The sequence below is a fragment of the Verticillium dahliae genome, genomic scaffold, assembly GCF_000150675.1.
Source record: "Verticillium dahliae VdLs.17 supercont1.15 genomic scaffold, whole genome shotgun sequence".
In the NCBI taxonomy this organism is placed as follows: domain Eukaryota; kingdom Fungi; phylum Ascomycota; class Sordariomycetes; order Glomerellales; family Plectosphaerellaceae; genus Verticillium; species Verticillium dahliae.
Genome location: NW_009276934.1, coordinates 93,841 through 118,174, shown reverse-complemented (window position 1 = coordinate 118,174; position 24,334 = coordinate 93,841). Strand labels below are relative to the sequence as shown.

The 24,334-nt window shown below is 57.5% G+C and overlaps 7 protein-coding genes across 7 annotated transcripts; 5 read left to right on the top strand and 2 right to left on the bottom strand.

The window, feature by feature from the left end:
* Positions 1 to 1,042: 1,042 nt before the first annotated feature.
* On the top strand, positions 1,043 to 6,554 carry VDAG_06924 (urea amidolyase; the record flags this gene model as incomplete). Its single annotated transcript, XM_009655829.1, has 2 exons — positions 1,043 to 1,058; positions 1,120 to 6,554. The coding sequence occupies 2 exons, from the start codon at positions 1,043 to 1,045 to the stop codon at positions 6,552 to 6,554; spliced, it is 5,451 nt and encodes a 1,816-aa protein (XP_009654124.1).
* Positions 6,555 to 8,315: 1,761 nt separating this feature from the next.
* Positions 8,316 to 10,603, bottom strand: VDAG_06923 (transcriptional activator protein DAL81; the record flags this gene model as incomplete). Its single annotated transcript, XM_009655828.1, has 3 exons — positions 8,316 to 8,743; positions 8,806 to 9,947; positions 9,996 to 10,603. The coding sequence occupies 3 exons, from the start codon at positions 10,601 to 10,603 to the stop codon at positions 8,316 to 8,318; spliced, it is 2,178 nt and encodes a 725-aa protein (XP_009654123.1).
* Positions 10,604 to 12,045: 1,442 nt separating this feature from the next.
* VDAG_06922 (vacuolar amino acid transporter 2) lies at positions 12,046 to 13,806 on the top strand (the record flags this gene model as incomplete). The annotated part of the gene is made up of 3 exons (XM_009655827.1): positions 12,046 to 13,087; positions 13,146 to 13,718; positions 13,778 to 13,806. 3 exons carry the CDS (start codon positions 12,046 to 12,048, stop codon positions 13,804 to 13,806), a joined length of 1,644 nt encoding a protein of 547 aa, XP_009654122.1.
* A 1,121-nt stretch (positions 13,807 to 14,927) lies between these two features.
* VDAG_06921 (protein-arginine deiminase type-4) lies at positions 14,928 to 16,886 on the top strand (the record flags this gene model as incomplete). The annotated part of the gene is made up of 2 exons (XM_009655826.1): positions 14,928 to 14,964; positions 15,022 to 16,886. 2 exons carry the CDS (start codon positions 14,928 to 14,930, stop codon positions 16,884 to 16,886), a joined length of 1,902 nt encoding a protein of 633 aa, XP_009654121.1.
* Positions 16,887 to 18,005: 1,119 nt separating this feature from the next.
* VDAG_06920 (uncharacterized protein) lies at positions 18,006 to 18,765 on the top strand (the record flags this gene model as incomplete). Its single annotated transcript, XM_009655825.1, has 2 exons — positions 18,006 to 18,095; positions 18,355 to 18,765. The coding sequence occupies 2 exons, from the start codon at positions 18,006 to 18,008 to the stop codon at positions 18,763 to 18,765; spliced, it is 501 nt and encodes a 166-aa protein (XP_009654120.1).
* VDAG_06919 (GTP-binding protein rho1) lies at positions 18,642 to 20,704 on the bottom strand. The gene is made up of 5 exons (XM_009655824.1): positions 20,565 to 20,704; positions 20,324 to 20,351; positions 20,008 to 20,205; positions 19,751 to 19,885; positions 18,642 to 19,686 (listed from the first exon to the last, which is right to left on the bottom strand). The coding sequence occupies exons 1-5, from the start codon at positions 20,630 to 20,632 to the stop codon at positions 19,528 to 19,530; spliced, it is 588 nt and encodes a 195-aa protein (XP_009654119.1). The 5' UTR covers positions 20,633 to 20,704; the 3' UTR covers positions 18,642 to 19,527.
* A 2,514-nt stretch (positions 20,705 to 23,218) lies between these two features.
* Positions 23,219 to 24,240, top strand: VDAG_06918 (KOW motif domain-containing protein; the record flags this gene model as incomplete). Its single annotated transcript, XM_009655823.1, has 2 exons — positions 23,219 to 23,662; positions 23,710 to 24,240. The coding sequence occupies 2 exons, from the start codon at positions 23,219 to 23,221 to the stop codon at positions 24,238 to 24,240; spliced, it is 975 nt and encodes a 324-aa protein (XP_009654118.1).
* Positions 24,241 to 24,334: the final 94 nt, after the last annotated feature.

The following is a 24,334-nucleotide window of genomic DNA, read 5'->3' as shown; positions in this document are numbered from 1 at the left end:
AACAGAGCTGGCTTTCAGTAACGGACGCAAGGATCTGGACGTATATGATACCCTAGGGGAGGAAAGATGATTGCCTTATGCTGATGAGAGGATCAGCGCCAGGTGGCAGAACTGGCAAGCCCAGGATGGGCCCTTTTTGCATTTCTTGCCTGTACTACCTTGTAATTGAGCACAAAAGCGTTGTTTTCACCATACCCTTATGTTCCGATCGTTGAGATGTATGATACTATGGTGTGATGGCGGGGCAGCCTCCCATTTGCGACAGGCCTGACACTGACAGCCTGCGAAGTCGCCGCTACGTCTAAAGAGGGGAACCCGCGCCGTCCGACCAGGTCCCGAGATCGAAGTTCGTACTTGGTGTGACGAGACGGGCCGCCGGGTGTCCCCTCGGGCTGGCCGGGAAGAACCCAGCGCGCAGCGCGTCTCCTACCGAGACGAGTGACACTGCGATACAGTAGTACATATAATCCGTTAGTTGAATGTGTGTGCATCTCTATTTCTCCAGCCCCAACCCAAGCAACCTTGATGGGGCCGTCGGGCGACGACCCTTATCGCGCAAGGGCCCGCCGGCGCCGCCTCGCACGACTGTTCTGTACGGTTCGGCAATCTGCCACCCTCTATGGACCCCTTTCAAGAAAACCCCCTTCCCACCCTCTTCTTCCCCACCCCCGCGACCCCCCTCGAGCTTCCTTCATCCCCCACCAAGCGGTCCCTGCAGCAGGCGTCAGTCACTACACTAAATCCATATAACCAAACGGCGAGCACGTTGATGATGGTGGACTTCTTCTTTCGGCAATGCATCCCGCACTCTCTTATTGGTTCAGACTGAATGGCCAACGCTCATTGACTCGATAAAGTCAACCAGTCAACAAAACCCCCGCCGGCCTGTGGTATCTGGCACGCTGGTCGCCCGCAGGCTCGGCCGAGACTTGCCTTGGGTGTGGACGGCGGCGGACGCCCTGGGCGAGTTATATAGGTTTCTTGAGATCGCCTGAGAGGGACTTGGTCTGTAGAAACGTCACGGCATCTGTTGAGAATCATCATGCTTGATATATCTGGTATGGTCTCCATCTTCCCTTTCCTGACCATCTTGATCCGAGAGACTGATGATGGTGACAGTCACCGAACCTTTTCCCCTTACCATCCCAGAATGGACGACTGCGCAAAGAGCAAGTGGCGGCCTTGAACGGTTATTAGCCCTCCGCGCCTCAGAGGAGAGCCGCAACTCCAATGCTTGGATCTCGCTCGCAACGCCCGCTCAGATCGAAACCCAATGGCGCCATCTCGAGGATTTTAGTGCCACTGCTGGCCCGGCCTCGCTCCCCCTCTTCGGCGTTCCCTTTGCTGCTAAAGACAACATTGACGTTGCCGGCTTCCCTACCACCGCCGCCTGTCCCAGTTTCGCCAAGGGGCCCCTCGAGCAAGATTCGACCGTTGTTGCCAACCTCAAGGCAGCCGGTGCTATTGTTCTTGGCAAGACGAACCTCGACCAGTTTGCCACAGGTCTGGTCGGCACAAGGTCACCTTACGGAGCTGTGAGGAACTCTTTCGACCTCGAGCGGGTCAGCGGCGGCTCTAGTTCTGGCAGCGCCGTTGTCGTTGCCAGGGGCATAGTTCCCTTCAGTCTTGGCACCGACACGGCCGGCAGCGGTCGCGTCCCCGCAGGCCTCAACAATCTCATAGGTTTGAAGCCTACAAGGGGTGCCATCAGCACAGCAGGCGTTGTACCGGCGTGTCGCAGCCTCGATTGCGTCTCTATTTTTGCCCTGACGACCGAAGATGCCGAAACGGCCCTTGCCGCCGCCGAGGGCTACGACCTCGCCGACTCGTTCTCCCGCAAGCGACCAGAGATCTCCGCCGCCAGCGGCCGCCGCATGGCCATTTGCAGCGATCCGCAGTGGTATGGCCAGGAGGAACAAGAGGCTGCCTACGTCAGGGCGATCGCCAAGGCCGAGAGCCTCGGGTGGACTCTTGTGCCGCGCGACTTCTCGCAGCTGTTTGAGCTTGCGAACCTACTATACGAGGGTCCCTGGGTCGGTGAGCGGTACGCTGCGATCAAGGACTTTATCGAGGCGCATGAGGAGGATATGGACCCCACGGTGCGGACCATTGTCCTCAAGGCCCGCGGGTTCAATGCGGCCGACCTTTTCGCGGCCGAGTACCGTCGTCAGGACCTCACGAGGGATATTGAAAGGGCTTTTGGCGAGTTCGACGCCATACTCGTGCCAACGGCACCGACGTTTCCTACGATCGAGGACCTGGAGAGAGAGCCAATCAAAGAAAACGCCATCCTGGGAACATATACCAACTTTGTCAATTTTCTGGACTGGTCAGCGCTGTCAGTACCCGCCGGCTTCAGAGCGGACGGACTGCCATTTGGCATCACGCTCATCTCGACCATGTGGCAGGAGCCGAAGCTGATGGCCTTGGCAAGGGAGTGGCTTTCCACGGCGCCGAGGCCGCTGGGAGCTACCAAGGCAGAGATTCTAGAGCCAGTCAAAGATGTCATCAACGAGACCACCATTGCCGTCGTCGTTGTTGGCGCTCATCTCACGGGGTTTCCCCTGAACAAAGACCTCACCTGCCGGGGCGCCGTGTTCGACAGAGCCACCAAGACGTCCTCCAACTATCAGCTCTTCTCTCTCGATACCGGCAGCCCCATCAAGAAACCTGGGTTGAAACGCGTCCGTGAGGGTGGAAGCTCCATAGAAGTCGAGGTGTGGAATCTGCCCCGGTCTGAGTTGGCGTCATTTGTCAAGACCATCGCGACGCCTCTCGGCATTGGATCCGTCGAGCTCGAGGACGGCAATTGGGCACATAGCTTCATTTGTGAGCCGTATGGCCTCGAGGGCGCCATCGACATCACATCTTTTGGAGGCTGGCGTGGTTTCATGGCGTCGCAAAAGCCACAGACAGCTGAATCGAAGAGGCTCGCCCGCGAGATCAAGACGGTGCTCATCGCCAACCGTGGCGAGATAGCTGTGCGCATTATCAAGACGCTGCGCAAGCTGGGTATCAAAGCCGTAACCATACATTCCCGCGCCGATGCCAAAGCGCACCACGTCCGTGATGCCGACTTGTCCTTGGCTCTCGAGGGAAACAGCGTCTCAGAGACCTATCTTGATGGGCAGCAGATCCTCAAACTCGCGAAAGAGTCTGGCGCAGAGGCCATCATTCCGGGCTACGGCTTCCTCGCTGAGAATGCCGACTTTGCCTCACAAGTCGAGGATGCGGGCCTTGTCTGGATCGGCCCTACGCCCGACCAGATGCGCAAGCTGGGTCTGAAGCACCTTGCGCGCGAGGTCGCCATCTCGGCTGGCGTTCCTGTCGTTCCCGGGAGCAAATCTCTCCTCGAGAGCGTCGACCAGGCCCTCGCCGAAGCTGAGCGCATCAAATACCCCGTAATGCTCAAGAGCACGGCCGGCGGTGGCGGCATTGGGCTTAGTCGGTGCAATGACGCAAAGAGCCTGACTGAGGCGTATCACAGCGTGCAAAGACTGGCCGAGGCGAACTTTGGCGACGCTGGCATGTTTGTTGAGCATTTCATCGAGAATGCCAGGCACATAGAGGTTCAGATGCTGGGCGACGGCGAGGGCAACTTCACGACCGCCGGCGAAAGGGATTGTTCGCTGCAGCGAAGAAACCAGAAGGTCGTCGAGGAAAGCCCCGCCGTCTTTGTGCCGCTGGTTGTCCGGGACCGGATGAGAGAAGCAGCCAAGCGCCTTGCCAAAGCGGTGAAGTACCGCAACGTCGGCACGATCGAATATATTTACGATGTTGACACGGAAGAGTTCTACTTCCTTGAGGTCAATACTCGACTGCAAGTTGAGCACCCCGTGACCGAGTCGGTCACCGGATTGGACCTCGTTGAAGCTATGGTCAAGATTGCTTCTGGAAACAGCCATGATCTTTTTCTCAATCGCGAGCAAGGATTTGTTGTCAATGGAAACTCTATCGAGGTGCGCGTCTACGCCGAGAGCCCTCTGCAGAACTTCCGTCCCTCTCCTGGGCGCCTTCTCGATGTAGTCCTTCCGAAGAATGTGCGAGTCGACACATGGGTCGAGGCTGGCATGGACGTTTCCTCTTCCTACGACCCCATGATTGCCAAGATCATCGTCGTTGCTGATGATCGAGCATCGGCGCTTGAGAAGATGGCACTCGCGCTGGCTGAGACGACCATTACAGGCGTTGAGACGAACCTCGGATACCTCCGCCAAATCATCGGATCTGAACTTTTCCGGTCGGGAGACTTCACCACGTCGTCTTTGAACAACTTCAAGGTTGAGGCTTCAGTTATTGAGGTTGTTGAAGCAGGCTCGCAGACGGCCGTCCAGGATTTCCCAGGCCGCAAGAAGTTCTGGCATATTGGCGTACCCCCTTCCGGCCCCTTTGACGATTACTCTTTCAGGCTGGCCAACCGCATCGTGGGCAATGATAAGCGCGCCGCGGGCCTGGAAATGACGGTTCAGGGACCATCGCTCCTCTTTCATTCCGATGCGATCGTTGCCATAACTGGTGCCGAGGTCGAGGTGAAGATTGATGGGGAAGTTGCGAAGACGAACATCGCTCTTTCTGTCCGACGCGGCCAGACGTTGGCTATCGGCAGAGCGATCAACGGATACCGTATGTACCTAGCCATCCGAGGCGGCGTTGATGTACCCGAAGTCTTTGGAAGCCGATCTACCTTTGCCTTGGGCCAACTTGGTGGGCACAATGGCCGTAACCTCCGCTCGGGCGATCTTCTTCCTCTCGGTCAAGCTACAGCGACTGATGCACTGGTCTCGGTGGTTCCAGCCCCTCAGCCCCCTATTCCTGTTCAACCGGATGCCGTCTGGAAGGTGGCGGTCGTCCCTGGCCCTCATGGTGCCCCTGATTTCTTCGCTGCTGAGGGACTCGACACCCTCTTCGAGGAGGAATGGTCTGTTCACTATAATAGCAATCGATTTGGCATCCGCCTGACGGGTCCCAAGCCTCAGTGGGCGCGACGCACAGGTGGCGGCGCTGGTCTTCACCCTTCGAACATACACGACACGCCGTACTCGGTGGGCAGTGTCAGCTTCACTGGTGACGAAGCAGTCATCCTGACATGCGACGGTCCCAGCCTCGGAGGATTCGTCGTCTTCTGCGTTATTGCTTCTTCGGAGATGTGGAAGCTCGGCCAAATGCGACCAGGTGACCGCGTCAGGTTCCAGGCAATCAGCGCCGAAGAAGCTCTCACACGAGATGCCGCTCTTGAGCAGGCGATTACTGAGCTCGCGTCTGTTCCACAGTATGAGATTCCTGCTCTCAATGGCCACGGTGCTCCACACCAAAACCTGAAGCCTCTGCTCGGCGACATTGGAAGCGGTGGTTGTCAGGTTCTGTGCCGACAGGCAGGTGATAGAGCGATGCTGCTCGAGTTTGGCGAAGATGACTTCTCGCTTCGCACAAGTTTCCTCATTTACTCTTTCATTGATCGGCACAAACAGCAGTCCATTCCTGGCGTGGAAGAACTCACGCCCGGTGTTCGCACCCTCCACGTCCAGTACGCAGCAGGCATCTCGCCCCAGACGATGCTCGACGCGCTTCGCATCCACGAGAACGCGTCTACTCCGTCTTCTCTTCCATCACGATCATTCCGCCTTCCCCTCGTCTTTGACGACTCCGTGTCTCAGGCCGCCATCGCTCGCTACGCTGCCACCATCCGCGACAAGGCTCCTTGGCTGCCGAGCAATGTCGATTTTCTGCAGCAGCTAAACGCCCTTCCCTCGCGCGACGCCGTCTCTGACATTCTTATCGACGCCTCCTTTCTCGTTCTTGGCCTCGGCGACGTCTTCCTTGGCTCCCCTTGCACAGTGCCTCTTGACCCGCGCCACCGCCTCACGGGCACAAAATACAACCCTTCGCGCTCCTTCACGCCGTGCGGCGCCGTAGGCTTCGGCGGCAACTACATGTGCATATACGGCATGGATTCGCCGGGCGGATACCAGCTCGTCGGTCGCACGATCCCCATCTGGGACGAGGTTCTCGCCACCAGCACGAGGAGCAACGGGGGCGCCGCCAAGAAGCCGTGGATGTTCCGCCTGTTCGACCGCATCTCCTTCTACCCCATTTCCGAAGCAGAACTCGACGCCGCCGTACGCGAGGGCAGAGCCAGCACGCTCGTGCACGCCGAACCCGGCACCATTGAGCTCGAGACGTATGAGGCGTGGCTTGCAGCGAACAAGACGGAGCTCGACGCCGTCGTGGCCGCGCGCGAGGCCGCTTTCCACAACGCGCCCTTCCTCGAGGAACTCCTGCGCCCCTACGAGGCTCCCGAGGGGGAGAAACGCGCACTCGGGGGAGAGGACGTCGACGGCGAGCGCGTGCGTGCGCAGATGCCGGGCAAGTGTTGGCGGTGCGTCGTCAAGGAGGGGGACGAGGTCGAGGTCGGGGATGCGCTTGTCTGGATCGAGTCCAACAAGATGGAGATTAAGATTTCCAGCCCCGTCAAGGGACGGGTCACGCGGGTGTTTGTGGAGGAGGGCGAGATTGTCGGGCCGCACGATGATTTACTCGTCATCTCGGCTGTCTGAGCGTGCGTGTCATGTGGTGTGCCATTTCGAGCGTGACGGCGCTTTAAGATTGTTTTTGCCTTTGACGATAGTTATGATGAACGACTTGAGGCTCAGCTATGAACAACACTTCACTTGGCTCTTGATGATTCAGTAGTGGTGACTCGGTACATGCCTATCAAGGTGCTCTGCATACTTGCCAGATCAGAGGGGCCAGATGTCGCATGTAGAGACTGAACAGTATTGCTGGTGGCCTTGATACATCCATCCTGCGTGACTGGCAATGATAGTTTGATATTGTGTCAGATTCCAACTAGAACGCTCATATGTGACTAAACTTTTCAGATCTCGCGACCTTCCCGAACGCAAATGATTCACAGACAAGACACGCAATCCGACACCCCCGCTTCAAAAAGCATCTCATAAAAGCACACGTAAAGTTTTACAGATTACAGTCGCCGTACTGAGATTGTTCACTGCCTCGACCGCAAATGGCGGCTCCTTCGAGGACGGGTGACATACTTTCACATGTGCATCCTTCGTCTCAAGCTCGTAAGCTTCATCCGTACTGACAGCTCTTTCGTCGTGGCGGTACCACCGTTTCTTCTTTGCCCGAGGCCTGTTTGAGCGGTTGGGAGATTCATTCAGGCAGCGCACATCCAGCTCGCCAGAAGACCAAGATGCCCACGAGAACCAGAACGGCACAAGTGACGCCGAGTGACATCTTGTGCGCCGTCGAAACGCCGCGTGGGGGCTCTGTGACGATTCTGGAGGGCTAGTGTTGAGCGGCGTGGGCCTCGAGAACTCAAACTTGTCAGCCTAGGAGAGATCGAGGCCCGGAGTGAAGAAGACGATTGACAAGGCCGACTCAATGTATGAGTCCTGAGTGAAGCCCGTCATAGTCGTGACTTCGTTTCCTTAGAGTGAGGTTCGGTGTCCCTGACAACACACCCGGCTTCTCATGGTCCCTCGACGTCATCGCGACTTTCCAAATAAAACCACGTGAACAATATCGCAACACCTTTGTCTGGTCAATGACAGGCTCGAACTCGCACCCACGGAAAGGAACATCTACTCTGGATAGTGTATTCTTGGCGCCGAGCCTGATTTGAAGGTGCTGCCTGGGGCGGGTTTCCAGTATGCATTGGCATACTGTCTGGAGTGCGCCACGTATCTTGTTCTTCTGGAGAACTGCCCTCTATGGGCGGCTGGTGGAGGAGGTAACAGGCCTGGACCTCAACGGAATGAGGCACATGGGACGTCGCAGAACGTGACGCCTTGCCGAGAGTTGCTATTCCTAGTTGACTGACGGCCTTCAGAGTGCTCTTTAGCGCTAGACTTCTCCAAGTTGCTGTTAAGTCAATGGGTCAAGTTGATTGCTCCAACAACTGTTCGCAATCGCTCGTCCGTCAATGGTTCTGAAATGTACGGTTTTGTCCTCGGAACCCTGTGGTAGATATCTTCGACCCAAAGACATGCTCAGCCACTGCTTAGAGGGGAGCTGCACGCATGTGTCGCAAAAACACGCCAACAGCACATGACTGACGCAAGCTCAATACCCCGTGGAGAACCGCAGGCAGCCCATGTTGGGTCATCGGGCGGCGGCGGGCCCTTGAAGAGACACACTTTTGAGTGGATGAGTCGCGCGTTTTGCCGACCGAAGTCCCTGACAGGGTGACAAGTGAGGCCCGAAATATGATCGGAAGATATGGACGCGCCTCTTGATCCCCAAGAAACAGCATATAGTCATCCAAATGATCACTTCACCAATTCTGGGCCATGTCATACTCGCATGACCTCTCCTGGCATACCTGCTGCCCGTACCGGACCAAGCCCGCCCACCTCGGCTTCCAGGAGTCGAAGGGCCTCTCGTGCGAAGGGCACAGCCTGGCTCCGTACGCGCAAGCTCCAAAGATACTCCTCAACGCGCTCTGCGTAGAACGAGGCCTCCGCGTCGTCATCACTGGTGGCCCAAAGGAGTCCGGCAAAGGTGCCAATGCTTGCTAGCTGAGCAGAGGCCATGAAACCCCAGAAAGACTGCGTATGCTCCGGCTGCAGATTCGAAATGATGGTTGCAGCGGCAAGAAGACGAGAACGGGCCCCTGTTCGAATAGCGTTGCGCAGCTCTCTAGGAGCTGATGAGCTGATGTTGCGAAGCATGGCTCGATGTAGGGCCAAGTCGATGGCAGTGTACGACAGGTGGAGAGAGCCTGGAGACTGTGAGTTGTGGTTCACTGCATGGCATTCACGCAGCGTCGGGCATTTCTCTTACCGTTCGCACATAACTTCTTGAGGCGGGTGTCCCGGAGCTGCAATGCCTCGGGCAACCCGTTGTACCATTCTCGCAGCATCATGACAATAGGCTTAGCAAGTTCGGCGACGCCAATGGTGCCGATCTGGTCCAGCGTACCCCCTCTCCTAGTGGCTTTGGCCGTGTAGAACGTCCGTAGCACATCGCTCAAGATGAGTGACAGCTCAATATGACGCAGGAATAGCTCACGACCAACGACTACTTCGGAACTGCCCTCCGGGTCGTGTTCCTCATCAGCGGCATTTTCGGGAAAGTCTTCGATGCAACATGGCTGGACATCCCAGTCCTCATTCGGACGAATGAGAAACGGCTTGCCGTGAACGAGAGCTCCCCATTTGTCTTGCATGAACAAGGCCCAGGCAAGACGGCGACGAAGTCCCTTCTCCCACTCCGGAATGGCCCAGTCACTACAATCTACGTGAAGACCAAGACCCTGGGACAAAGCGATGAGTTGGGCAGTGACGTTCCAGGTATTGTTCTTTGCACGTTGTTGAATCAGAAGACCAGCCTGAAGAGTCGAAATTTTCGGCCGCTTCATGTCATCACTCATGGTTCGTAGAGCGAGAGCTTCGAGAGCCGTCTGATCTGGTTGCCAGGAGGATGTCGCCAGTGTGCGATCGTACAGAGACCAGTCGAGAGCGAGTAGATAGACAGCAGCCAATAACGGCGGGGAGAACTCGTGATACGACCGGGCATACTTCTCGAGGAACACTTTCTTGTGGAGGATTGGAAAGCTGGGATGCACAATACGGAAGTAGAGGTTGACGAGGGACGAGCCCAGTGGATGAACGACTTTCTCGATGGCATCGAGGTCAGCTATGCGCTGGGATTCCGATGTCGTTTCCTTGTCTCTGTGAATAAGAAAGACGGTCTGGTCATCGAGACGGCGGACAGATCTGGCGGTCGAGTCCTCGGCGCGGTGGAGGTCGAGCAGGCACGGCTCTCTGTAGTTGGTCAGCCCGATATACTCGGAGTGCGTCTTGAGATGCAGGCCGAGAGTGCCATCGAGTAGGGAGGGCTGATGGTGAATGTAGGAGTAGCCGACTTGGTCTGAACCGGCGAGTGAGGGAGAAAGAGCCTCGAGATGTTCTGGTGACGTTTGCCTGACGCATGTTAGTGAATGGAGGGGAGAGCAGTTGGCCTGTACCTACTCGAGGTCTTCGTAATGGTCCAGGGGCAAGGGCACAGATGTCGAGGCTGCGCCCGGTGCCGAGGTTGGGCCTGAAGTGGAAGCTGCCGATGAAGAAGCGCCAGCGGAGCCGTTGGGCTGAGAACGGTGTTCGGCGGGGTCGGTAGCCTTGCGGCGCTTGCGAGGCAAGGGCCCGCGGAGGTAGGTGCAAGGCTGGCCGTGAAAGGTGCACATGACACACTTGTCGCGACCCTCCTCACGAACGCATCGGGTCTTGCGCTGGCGGCAAATGTCGCACGGGCGGCTCTGAGAAGACATGGCATTGTGAGAGTCGGGGCCGAGGCCGTGGCCGAGGCCGGACGGGTTACTGTGACCGTGGGCGTACCCATGGCCGTGAGCAAGGTGGCCGCCAGGACCGGGACTGGGGCCGTGGCTGGAGATGGGAGCGGCAGTCGAGCCGGATCCAGGGGCTGAAGCCGAGGGGAATGGCAGTGAGCCCGAACCAGCAGGTGGTGGCATCGGGGCAGGCGTTGCGGCATGTGCCGGTGTGGGCACGGGCGCAGGCGCGGCGGCGGCCGCTGGCGTAGGGGTTGGCAAATCCATGGACCCGAAGGCGACAGCCGGATCCATCGTGGCGAGATAGATTAAGAGGTGTGAGAGATAGCACAGAAGATGCGATGATGTTGATCAGGTGTATGTGTCATTGGCTGCAGGACCAAGGGATCGAGAGGTGGAGAAAATTGTCATGGCGATCTTTCAGAATTCGACGATAGATTATGGTCGATGGAGGGTTGCCAGGACGAGCATGAGACTTGGAATGAATGGTATGATGAAAGAAGATGCGACCGCAAGCCTTCGCCTTCAGGACTGCCCGAGAAGAGCTCAGGACTCGTCACGTCAGTGTGGTCTCGATAACAAGAGGAGGTGCTGGGTGTCCAGTGCTGGAGGGGGGGTCCGATAGAGGAGGGTTGCCAGCCAGTCAGTGCATGCCGGGCAGGCCTCGTAGCAGGCTTAGGGGGGCGGGCGAGCGGGCGAGCGGGCGGGCGAGGCGGCTGTCAAGCAACCTGGGTCGAGTCTTGCGAGATAAGCCAGAGAGACAGGGCAAAAGGCAGAGAGGCTGAAAAGCTTCTTCCTCTTTCTCTTTTCGGTCGTCGTCGTGTGTTGGTGGGTGTAGTGTGCAGAGGGGTGGCCGGTCAAGGGTTATCGCGTGGTGGCTCCGAGCGATAAAGTCGCTCATCTGGCCGATAACGCGCAAAGCAGACCGTGTTTTTACTGCCCGTCTCGGTATTGAGGGTGCTGTGAGACCCGAGGGTCTAAAGGGAATGCCATGTAAATGGATGGTCGAGGTAGTGGTGCAGTGGGTGTCGTGGTGCCGCCCAGGTAGGCATAGGCAAGGTGGAGGAGGACCAAGGGCCTTGGCTCGAGAGGTCTCATGGAAGAGACGAAAGTGCTTTTGGTGGGGGGAAGATGGAGGAGACCCGTCTCAGAACGGACTAGCGGACGTTGTCAGACATGTACATCCAAGTCTCCTGCACCATGCTGCAGAGCATCGATACGTGAAGCGACATTCTCATCTGACGACCCAAATAGGCGGGAGCCCCCCGGCGTTGGGCGTTGGGGGAAGGCGCGCCCCAGTGGACGCGGGATGCTCCTGTCTCCTGTTTTAGGTGCACAATAGCGGGCAGGTGGCTATTCCCTCCCTAAGAAGGGTTTTCCTTGGTAGCACCTACCTACTCAGCAAGTGCTTACATGGTAGGTACATGGTAGGTACCCACGACATCTGATAATTTGGCTCGTGGAACCTCCCCCTGGCTCGCTGGCCTCAACTTGCAGATACCTAAGGTAGCTACCTAGCTCTCTGCCACTCAACCTCCCTATACCGCGACAAGGCTCACATCAAGCATTCCGGCCACAACCGCACGAACCACGTCCACTGTCGACTTTCCTCCCGTTCCGTTCACTGCATTGCACCACATTGGCCTCACCACTGCAGCTCTTGCTCCAGTAACGCGCCACGCAGCCGCCGCGACTTACCGACGATGCCACGGCCATAATACAGCCTGCCTGGTACAATGCCTCAGGCTCGGACTCATGGAGCTTCCACTGGCGAGGACCATGCCTCTTCCGAAGAAGATCTCGGCCTCCTCGCCGACGATCCCCTTGCCGACACCAACGCCAAGTCTCCGCGCACGTCAAACCGCGTCCGCTTCGACCTGACACCCTCCATACGCGAAGCACCCGCCCCGAGCTCGAGCCATGGCGCAAGCAGTTTCGACATGGAGGAACCCCCTGGCTACTTCGAACAACACGGCCACGGCGACGACCAGCACCACCCCCTTCTGACCGACATCGAGGCGCCCTCTGTCGCCCTCGCCAACAGTCCCTGGGCCGAAGACGAAGATGTCCACGACTGGGCCGAGCAGCAGCGCCAGCGGCCCAAATCCGGGCTGCGCATGGCCTTTATGAACATGGCAAACTCCATCATTGGCGCCGGCATCATCGGTCAGCCCTACGCCTTCAAACAGGCCGGCCTGCTGGCGGGCGTCGTGCTGCTCGTCGGCCTGACCTTTGTCGTCGACTGGACCATCTGCCTCATCGTCATCAACAGCAAGCTCAGTGGCAGCGACAGCTTTCAGGGCACGGTTCAGCACTGCTTTGGCAGGCCGGGCCTCATCGCCATCTCCGTGGCGCAATGGGCTTTTGCCTTTGGCGGCATGGTGGCTTTTGGTGTCATTGTCGGCGACTCTATACCTCATGTCTTCTTGGCCATCTGGCCCGATCTGCGGGAGACGCCAGTCCTGTGGCTTTTGGCGAACCGTCAATTTGTCATTGCCGTCTTCATCATGGGCGTCAGTTTTCCACTGACGTTGTACCGAGACATCTCCAAGGTACCCATGTCCCTTTTGCCCTCCTCCATCACCAGCAGGGCGCGTGTCGCTAACCATGAGCAGCTGGCCAAGGCGAGCACGTTGGCCCTCGTCAGTATGGGTGTCATTGTGGTGACGGTCGTCGTCCAGGGCCTGCTGACCCCCAGATCTGAGCGGGGCTCCTTCACGCCAGCACTCCTGACCATCAACGGCGGCATTTTCGAGGCCATTGGCGTCATCTCTTTTGGTAGACACCGTCCGCCGCCGATGATCGTCCGCAGAGCACAGCTAACGAGAAACAACAGCCTTTGTGTGCCACCACAACTCGCTCCTCATCTACGGCTCCCTCAAGACGCCCACGATTGACCGCTTCTCCCGCGTCACCCACTACTCGACCGGCATCTCCATGGTCTTCTGTCTCCTCATGGCGCTGGCCGGCTTCCTGACATTTGGCGACAAGACGCTGGGTAACGTTCTCAACAATTTCCCCGCCGACAATGTCATGGTGACGATTGCTCGCCTCTGTTTCGGCCTCAACATGCTCACGACGCTGCCCCTCGAGGCGTTTGTCTGCCGCGAGGTCATGTTCAACTACTTTTATCCCGGTGAGCCCTTCAACCTGAAGCTGCACCTCATCTTCAGCACGGCGCTCGTGGGTTCGGCTACCGTCATCAGCCTCACGACCTGCGATGTTGGCGTTGTCTTCGAGCTCGTCGGCGCCACCAGCGCGTGCGCCATGGCATATATCCTGCCGCCGTTGTGCTACATTAAGCTGACGACGCGATCCTGGCGCACTTACCTGGCCATGGCTATTGTTGTTTTTGGCACCATTGTCATGTGTATTAGTCTGGTACAGGCTGTCGGCAAGATGATTAGCAGTGAGTAGCACGTTTGCCTTGGCTGTGTCTGTTTGAGATTGCTAACCCTTCATCTAAAGACGAGAGCGGCGCGGCGCAATGCATGTGAGATGTCAAGTGTACGATTAAACGAACTGAAAAGAGATGGAAACCTTAGTTGGGACTAGGGCGGGCTGTACCAATGAAGTCAAAGGTCGGGGACCCATTTTAACTAGACGTAAATAACTTGTAAGTCGCATCCAATGCACTGCGCAAGGGAGCAGTGCAACATCCATTATCCTTTTCCCCTCCCACCTGGCCTGTTTCACCACCACACAGTTGCTACCATGTATGCTGGCACTACCTCGAGAGTTGCCGCCAATTTGACGAAGGTCCCTTTTTGACTAAAAGTCATCATCCTTGGGGGGGGGGGGGGGCAGGGGGTTCACGCTAGTCGTCCGTATTGTTGAACATGTAACCTTCAGGGCGCGGTACAGACATGACTGGTGTCCCGTTTCAAACTACGGCAGTAACCTAAAAGAACACAGAACCTGCGTGTTGCTGGGCAGTACAGCTTGCCGTTGGTGAACATCATCCTGGAAAAGTAACATATAGTTACAACAGCATCCAGCCGGAAGCTTGCATCTCCCTCCGCCCTCTTCCCCTTTGTTTACCCCTAAGGCTGTCGGTTTGTGGTGTTCTCATTTCCTCTACTGCATAAAAAAGTAAGCGCCCTGACAAAGAGGACTATTCTGCAGCTTTTAATGAGAGTAACAGTCGGCTCCGCCAAGATGTGCCCCTGACTGTGGTCTGTGGATCTCATGCTCCGGGTAGCTAGCATCCAGAGGCACGCACAAGGGGAGACAACCTTGAATTGAAGGCCAATTTGAGTACTCTAGGTTTACGACACAGCGTGAGTGCCCGCCAGACGCTATGAACAGCCTTTTAGGATCGAAACGGTTGCACAAGGTCAACAAAGACTCAGTTCTCGCTTTCCTCTTGGGTGACCAGGCCTCCTAGGTAGGCCTCCTGGGCAGGCCTCCTGAGCTAAGGAACATAACTTTGATCCAGAAGACCCAAACCTAGCAAACGGGACTCTGGACATTTCTGAAGCCTATGATGTTATGATATATTCTCGGGAACCCTCCATTGAGGATCGGACTGGAATGGCCAAGGTCTTCTCTTCTTCGGTGCAAGACGTCCATCTACTTTGCCTAAAGTACCCCAGTCATTACCTTCCAAAACCTGATAATGAGAATCAACTTCCAAACGGCGGCACTCGCCCTCGGTAAGTGAACACGCCACACCTCTGTCGCTCTGGTGCGTACGTTAGTAACCGTCATAGCGTGCGCTCCTCTCGCGTGTGCCCTGAAAGTCACGATCCTGGCGGATACCAACCGGGATGGAATCATCGATGCCAAGACGGATGCCGAAAAGAAAGACCAGTGGACCGAGACCAGAGGTGCCCTCTTCCTACCCAACATTGGAGACTCCGACGGCCGGTGCGCCACTGAAATAGACGACACATGGGCCAACATCATGAATCAGACAATTGACGTGGATGACAAGATCAAAATCCTGAACGACGTTAGCAACTCTTGCAACGACTCTTCGGACAATGTTCAACGCAACCCAAAATACCTGGCTCCCATCCTCGTCCTCGCGAACTGCAAGGTTAGTGCCTCTGCCACAGGCTCTGTCTACGTTACGGACGACCTGGCCGCCAAGAGCGTACGCATCTTCCAGAAAGACGGCGACGCCTGGAAGTACATTGCAGCAGACCACGTCTTCACGGCACAGGAGCTCAAGAGAGGCATGTCCCTTGGTATTGACGCGCGAGATGTCCGACGTGCTGACGGCTGGAATGGCACTGCCATCGTCCACATGACCGTGACCGACGGGGCCGAGAAGGCCACGGATGCTGTCGCTTTCCGCGTGGCCCCAGTTCTGACGCATCACCACGCTCAAGGCTTGGAGGCGGTCTTTACTACAGCCTCTTGGCAAGACAACGATTCACAATCCTACTTCGTGGAGAATTTTGAGAAGGGCGTTGCCGCAGCAGGATTCAAGGACCCTGTCTATCGCATGGTGGGCCAAGACATCTGGACGCAGGACTACTTTGAGGCAGGGTACGCCAGCATCCCTGGCCTTAACGGCACCATCGTCATCCGCATCCTCATCCGGTCCGCCCAGTGGTACCGCCCAGGTGGCATCGAGTTGTTCGAGCTCATGCGATCAGACACCGTGGGCGCCGTGCAGGAGCTCCTCGAAGGCTACACACTTGACTCGATGGGGAACCTTGAGACAATCCCTCCCTACACGCACAACGGCAAGTCGTACCCCGCCGGCCGCATCATCATGGGCACCTGGGACAGCGAAAAGCCCCTGATATTCGGCTTCCTCGAGGCGCAGGAGATCCAGGAGCCCCTCGCGCTCGACACTTCTTGGCTGGCTGTCGGCCACGTCGACGAGTTCCTCCAATTCCTGCCGGCAGACAACGAGCGTGGCTGGATTCTGATGGTCAACGATCCCCACGGCGGCCTCGAGCTCTTCAAACGCGCCTCGCGTAACGGTCACGGCCGGGTGCGCGCCGTGTCCCGATCACCTATGCCCGGCGACGACAGCTGCCTGCCCACTCAGACGGTCGACGAGATTCTGGCCTTTGCTGACCTAGCGACCATCACGGACGACGTGGCGGCCCGTATCGAGGGTAATATCGCGATCCTCAAGCGCGAGACAGGCCTCACGGACGCCGAAATCTTCCGCGTGCCGGCCACATTCTACCCGCTCGATCAGGACGTCTTCGCCTGCGGCAACTCGACACGCAACGCCACGCTCGCCGCGCGCGAGAACAAGCTGCCCAAGGCAGGCCCAGCAGCGCGCGTCCAGTCCATCCTCGAGGCGGCCCAGCCGCCATCGGCAAAGGGCCTCGTGCGCAGACAGACCAGCTTCGATAGGCCGGTCACGGCTCTGTTCCCGAACGCCATCAACAGCGTCGTGCTGACGGACCGCTCGGTCCTGGCGCCTAACCCGTGGGGACCTGTCATTGATGGCGTGGACATCGTCGCCGAGGCTGTCACGGCGGCGTACGCAAAGGTCAACTTCAAGGTGGCATACGTGGACAACTGGTTCTCTCACCATGTGCACTCGGGGGAGGTACACTGCGCCTCCAACGTGTGGCGTGACGCCAGCATGCCTTGGTGGGAATAGGTAGGGGGCTTGACGAGGCGAGGTACGGCATGTGCCCTTCGTATCTACCTAGGTACCTTAAGGTACGCTGCGGCAAGCGGGGCTGGCTCGGTGATGTTTCGTAGGCTCAGTGGGGGGAGGGGACATGGGGAGAGGATTTTATTCTATAGTTAGTCGGTAGAGGTCAATACAACTGCTGACATATGACGGGGCAAAAGCACGAGACAACGTGTTTTGGTTTGCTCGCCCTTGTGCATCTCGACCACGTTGTGGCTTGGCGGCGAGTGCAGAGATGGGCCGTGTCTCATGCTTGTTTTTGGTGACACGGAAAGTGTGTGTATGACATCTGGGCCACGTCTGAGATGCACTTTCGATTCAAAGATGGCCGTCAAAATAGTGGTGTGCTGACCCAGAAGTAAGCTGAATGACACTGAAAAAGAAGAGGCTTATTTGTCCTTGCTCGGACATCGGCTGGCCAAAGTGTCTGGGAGCTGTCACTTACTGTCCCTCTGCAGCCAAGGGGGCTCCTACCTGAGTTTCTTGCGACAGGAGGGAGATGCCCGTAAAGAGCGGCCTTCATAACATGCCCTTACTCATGTAGCATATCTGTGTGTGCCTGTAGATTATATTTGCTAGGTTTCCGCGCGTCGCCTTAGCCAAGAGAGATCAGTCCAAATGACTTGCTCATGCCACCAAGGCGGTCAACACCAAGCTAAGCAACGTACTACCCGAAAAAGCGTTCCGACGAGATCCATGACCACCGCCAACCCCCCCCCCTTCTTCCCAGACGAAACCCAGCATCCCCTCGCGAAGTGGGATCCAGACTCTGGGTCCCGGCAGAGTAGGAACAAAAACTTGTCCTCCTAACCTTCGCAACCGACGCTATTGGACCAGCGCATATCAATCACGTGACACCGCCTACCTCCGCGCGACCCTTTATCTACTCCTCGCGAGAAGCGCATCAAACCTTCCTCACGCGGGGTAAAGCCTTCTCTCCTGTATTCTTTCAACCTCATACCATACGAGTACGCCTCTCTCCCTGCTTTTAATCTCCTCCTGCTGCCGTGTTCCAAAAAGCTGACATCTACACCAAGCCTTCCAAGCCCGTTTGAAAACAAGACAAGAAAACACGCGTGCACAATGTACCCCGTCAACGCTTCCCACAGCTCCTGCCCCAAGTGCAGCGCCGCCATGTCGAGCGACAGCAAGACCTGCTCTTCCTGCGGAGCCGTGAGTGAACCCCTTCCCTTCATTTCGAACGCTGCACGACAGGAATCGTTCTGATGGTTGAATCTAGTCTTGCCCTGTCTAAGAGACTTTGGGGACAGCTTGAGCTTTTGGATCCAGAGGATGTCAGGAGTACCATGTACCAGTGAGGCGAGGTGTGCAGGTTTGGCGTTGAGGCGGTGGTGTTGACGACGACGACGATGGTGATGATGATGACGACGATGACACGGTGCTCTTGAGAGTGGCGATGATGCTATGAAAGGCCGGCGGCTGGGGACGAATACTTGACGAGACCCAAATTGGACCACCCGTTAGTTCTGCCTGCCACTGCTTCCTACGTGTCGTTGCCTGGGGCCAGGAACGTGAGAAGGCTGTCGCTTATGTGGCAGAGCCCGGTACTGAAGCCCCCGGGGAAAGCTCACAGTCGACCAAGGCGAAGCGCGTTCGTGATTTGCATGCCTCGCTCGACTCTCCCAGTCATCGTTCATGTAATGGCAACGGTCATCGCCATCCAAGCCACACGATGGCAGATGTGGACTACGCGCGTCATGAAGGGCAGCAACATCAGACATGTAATTCGAGCACACCAAATATCACAGCCCCTAAAGCGCACCCATCTCCTCCTGCCTGGTCTAGGTCGCGAGCCCAACGAGAACACAATGAGAAACGGTAGAATAGAGGAAAGAAAAAGTGTTTAAAAGAAAAGAAAAAAGGCAAGACGAGAGCCAAATGACGCAAAGCAAACCGCAGGTATGATATAGCCAGCCCCTCCAGGAACAGACGGCCGCATAGTCGGCCGAGGGTCCAACAAAACTACAAGACCAAAACTACCACCCACACAACCCAGTGCCAGTGCCGTCCGTGTATCTCTCCCTTGCTACCCTGTGAGCCCTACCGCCCCAATCGGCCTCAGACGTGCAACCGTCGGTGAGGCCCGTGTATCACGTCCCAGTCAAGATACGAAGCACCCTCACGCAAGTCCTGCAAGTCCATCCGAACGGACAGACGAGCACGCCTGCCTCTTCTCCCGGCTGGCAAAGCCTGAAGAACCGGCAGGCCCTCAAACAAATTCACAACACATAGGACTTCCGGCCAAACTTGAGGATGTGCATGCGTGTGCTTTGCGCGCAAAGCTCTTGGTGAGAACGAGACGATATTGATCAAAACTTCCAAATTCCAGGAACCTATGCAGGCGGATATAGTCCTCGCCCTCCAAAACCGCCGCGACGACCCTTGCTCATCCGAAAAAGCCGGGGGAGGATAAATTCGACGGCGGGCAAATGAATGAGGACGATTGATCGGTATGGAGATTACAATTGGGGGTGAAAATGGGACACAAAAGTGTTTGAGGGTCCCAAAGCGGGAAGGAGGATACAGGGAGGGAGACGTTGGCGGGTGGGCGTGTGTGCAGACGAGTCGAAGTGCGGGTATGTATTTAGAGCAGGTTGCACTTGTGCTTCTTGCTGCCGCCTCGGCTGCGCGACAGAAGGGCGGCACGAGTGGCGTGCTCAAAGACCTCACGGACTCCCTCGTTCGTCTTGGCAGAGCACTCGAGGTACTTGTAGGCGCCGATCTTCTTGCGAACCTCCTCACCCTATACGCTGGCGTTAGCGATGTTTTGACGATGCTCACGAGGCAAAGATATCAGGTAAACCGACCTCCTCAGGCGACACGGGCTTCTGGCTCGTCTTGCGGAGCTCCTCAATCGTCTTGTTGTCGTAGCGGAGATCCTTCTTGCAGCCGACAAGGATGATGGGCAGGCCCTGGCAGAAGTGCAGAACCTCGGAGATCCACTATGGGGAGAGAAGAGAGAACGTGTCAGCATGGTGTTGCAATGGCGTTGAAGAGACGAGATGAATCTTCCGCGTCTTATCAAAGATGTTGGCCGATTTGAAGGACGGGGAGTATTTCGTACCTTCTCCTGGACGTTGTCGAGCGAGTCGGGAGAGTCGATGGAGAAGCAAATGAGGATGACGTGGGAGTCGGGGTAGGACAGAGGGCGAAGACGGTCGTAATCCTCCTGGCCAGCGGTATCCCAAAGAGCTAGCTCGACGTGCTTGCCATCGACCTCGACATCGGCGACATAGTTCTCGAAGACGGTGGGGACGTAAACCTGGAAGATGGGTCAGTCATCAATGTGGCGCAGGTATTGAGGGCGGTCGAAGATGCTGAGATGAGCATCATCGGAGCGGGAGGAGAGGCATGATGCGGCCGATAGGCAGGAGTCTTACCTCGGGGAAAGTGCCCTTGGAGAAGACGCTACGTAGGAGGGTCAGCTCTGATCGACAGATGGAAATGGCAATGGAGATTTGGATGGCGATGGAGGTGACGACGCCAGAGAGATTGACTGCGATCGTCGTCGTCGGGCGGCGGAGAAGGGCACCAGCTCCCCGTCGTCATCGAGGGTCTGGAGGAATGGGAGGACGAATGGAGGTTCGCGAGGCCTTCTTGTTTGGGTGGATGCTAACTCACATCAACAAGCAGGTTTTACCACAGGCACCGTCGCCGACGATGACGAGCTTTCGCCGGATTTCGGCCATGGTGTATGATGTGAGGGTGGTTTTGGATGGAGAGGCGGTCGGTGACGATGAGTGTTGTGCTTTTGTTGTTATGGTAGAAAGGGGGATGGCAAGGCGCGGTCGGGGGTGTCGTGGAGAGATGGAGAAGTTGAGTTCTGCTGCGGCCGAGAAGGGGGTTTGATGAGGGAGTGATGGGCAGTGGTGGCAGTGGTGGCAGTGGTAGCAGCGGTAGCAGTGCCTAGCAGCAGAGCAGCAGCAGCAGCACCTTAGTGGAGAGCAGTAGGCGGGTGGGTGGGTGAGGTAAGGTCAGGCAAGGTGAGGTGTGCAGGCAGACAGACACTGGCAGTGGGGTTGACTTGACGACGGGGTGGGTGGGCGCCCTCACAGGGCAGCTGGCAGCGGCTTGGACGTTCCTTTCTGGCTGACGGTACCTACTCAGGTCACTGTAGAGGCTCGGTTTTTGGCTTGGTCTGGGCTCGGAGCCTGGGTCGGCGTGTGTGGACGTGAGACCTGGAAGTGGGCGCGCGTACATGTGCAGGTCGGTCGATGCTTCAGGGCCTCCGGTGGTACGTGCGTCTGGGATGGCAGCCGGGGTGGGTGGGTAACAGCGATGTTGTCACGGCCAGTGGCAGACGAATCTTCGATCTTAGGAACAGGCAGGATGGTGACAGCTTTATTATGATCAGGTACCTAGATGCCGAGATGCCACTCGTCTGCTGCATGTCCTACGCCTTTTTGGCTCGTCACACCAATGTCCTGGCTACCAATGATCACGGTCATGGTGGTGGTGATGATGATGATGATGGAATCAATGTCCTATCCGACTGGCAGGTAAACTTGGTCGCTCGCTCGCTTTGTTTCTTTCTCTCTTTCTTTCGCCCGCCCTCCCCGCCCTTCCCCTTGCCTAGCCTGCACAAACCCCCGACCAGCAACACGTGCTCACAGTCGTGAGGTGAGGTGCTCGGCATCATTGTCGGGCTATGCACCAGGTGTGGCTTGGATTGTGCTGCCACGCCTAGCTCGTCCGAAGTACCCTTTCCTCGTGATGGCGACCAAGAAGGTACATCCATCAACCGTCCCAGAGGTAGCCGATAAATACAATCAACCTGAGGATGTGCCACTCGCACCCACTCATTCACTCTTTCTACCTACCACCTACCCATGCCTGTACCTGTGCCTGCCGAAGTACCTACTGTCGCTCGGGGCCAGGGCTGGGGCCGGGGGTCGGACGCGACACTCATTGGGTGGCTTTGGGTGCTTGACAACCCCCAATATCCACTAAAGACACACTGAACCTCTACACATTTCCTCCCCCGTGAGGTGGTAATGCAGGTACTCACGAAGCAAGTAGGCACCCTGGCAGCCATTTCAACTCACCAGGCTTCTGGCCATTCCGTGTTCTGAGGCAAGGTCGAACACTACGCACCCCTGGCGCTACCGTAGATAGATCAGCAGCACGCAGATTGCCTCTCTGGCTTCGGGTTTCAGATGTTTGCTGAGTGAGCGGGTAGCTCCCCCTCCCCACCATCCTCAGAAAGGCGTAAAACCATTGGAGGACTCCATCAGCCTCTATGTCCATCATTTTCATTCCTCGCTCTCCATTGTGGTTTGGCATAGGTTCAAAAGGGTGAACCTCCGTGGCCAGTTCCTCCATCAGCGAACATGGGACATCCACGTCCGATGTCCGCCCGTGAACCGAATCACGAGGACACCTAAGGTAGGCAGCCTACCAGGACCCTGCCTGACACGGAACGCCGCGTCGGTTCATCATAACAAGGCTGCCAGTCCCTCCCATGCCGACATTAGTCACACTGCAGATCCAAGACTCGTGGCTGTCGTGACGCTGCAGTTGGTGACCTGGCAGTGAGGTGCGGTCAAGCTGTTTGGAGCATGCCTCCCTGAAGACCGGGGGAACAGAAAGTCCTGCAGATTCTAGGACTCCCTCCGGCTCTCCTGGCAGGCACCTGACATGTCACAGCCTGAGTCGTGGTCGTCCAATCTGGGTCCGTCGGCGAGGCTGACCGGGACAGCGGACTCTGGAGTCCAAGCACAGAGCATGAAGGCGGAGTGTTAGAGAGGGGCGATACAACGGCAGATTATGGCCTAGGCACCTCAAGCAGCTCGGTGTGAGACAGAGAGGATGGAACGGAGTCACGGTTGCCAACGGACAGCGCCCAGTCAGGGGGATAGTGCAATATGACGAGCGGTCAAACTTCAAGTGAGGTACGTGCCCACGTACCCAGGTAGGTACCGCCGTCCGCAGGTAGGTACCGCCGTCCGCAGGTAGGTACCGCCGTCCGCAGGTGCAGAGTGGCACCAGCTGGTCTAGTGAACCAGCTCCGGCTGGAAGACTTGCCCCACCAGATAAGAGACAGCGGCCCGGCGATTCTCCGATCACTATGGGTCGGACCTACAACTCAGTTGTCCATTCTTGGACCCACATGTAGTGGCCAATCCCATGCGCAGGGGAATTTTGTCGTGAAAGCTTCAGGCTCGAACGAGAACGACGCAACAGTGAGCCGACGCCCTTCCCACCGACCCCAGCCCTTCAATGCGGCGTGCCCGATGAACGAACGCCTCTGAAACCTTCGAATCCTTTCCTACATCATGCAGAAGCTCGTCAAGCGCACTGCGGAAGCGCAGCGGGCCGTCGCCCGCCGCACCGCCAAGAAGACCCTGAACGTCTATCGCAGGAGCAAGCTTGAGCGCCGTTCCGAGCAATCCCAAAATGTCGAGGAGATCGCCGGTGACTTGCGTGCCGCCCGTGTTGCTCGTGCGGAGGCCTGGGACCTCGGCCCCCTGACGCCCCGTCGCGATGTCGACGGCAACTTCACCCACGGCGCCACCCTGTTGTCGAGGAACAGGCCACAGACATCCTTCAAGGCGTGGGAGATTGAGCAGAGGTGCGCCTGGGCTGGCGGCAGCAAGCTTCTGAATATTGTCAAGAACGATCGCGTCGTTGTCATGGAGGGCCCTGACAAGGGCAAGATTGACCTGATCAACCACATCGACCTCAACAATGGTGTCGTCGAGCTGAAGACTTTGGGCAAGGTACGCATGCACTCCTCCCATCTGCCATGGCACATGTTCCCAATCAGAAACAAAGGCCCGCTAACACGGACAAGTTTCTCACCGTCGTGCCCGACGTCCACCGAAAAGTCGACCCCTCCCAGCCTCCCACCTCGACCGCCACGGGCACCCTCCCCATCTCCGCCATCCGCCTCGTCCACCCCCTGACAGACCCCGTCACCGGCATCACCCGCGATGTCATCGTCCGCTCCCTGACCGCCGGCCCCGTCAAGCGCCACCGCGCCACGGGCTGGAAGGCCTGGACCCGCTACATCACCGGCCTCAACGTCGCCGTGCCCTGGCCCGAGCGCGAGGGCGTCGAGCGCGTCGACCACCCCGCCGACACGCTGCTCGCCGCCGTCGAGGAGCCGACCTTTGTCCCCTCGCTCCTAGCCTGCCCGCTGCCCGAGACGCTCATAGACGAGCTGCGCAACAAGTACTCCAAGTTCCGCGCCCGCCACGAGCTCGAAGACGTCCAGCGCAAGGATGCCGAGGCCAGCAAGAAGAAGGCCGGCTTGCGCCTCCGCCGCCACCGTGATGACGTCCGCTTCAGGAGTTGAACCATGAGTGGCGAGATCCCGCCGCGCGCCGTTCGGCCCCCATGCTCCCCTAGGAGATGCACGAGAGTTTCCCTCCGTCGCATCGCCAAGAGTA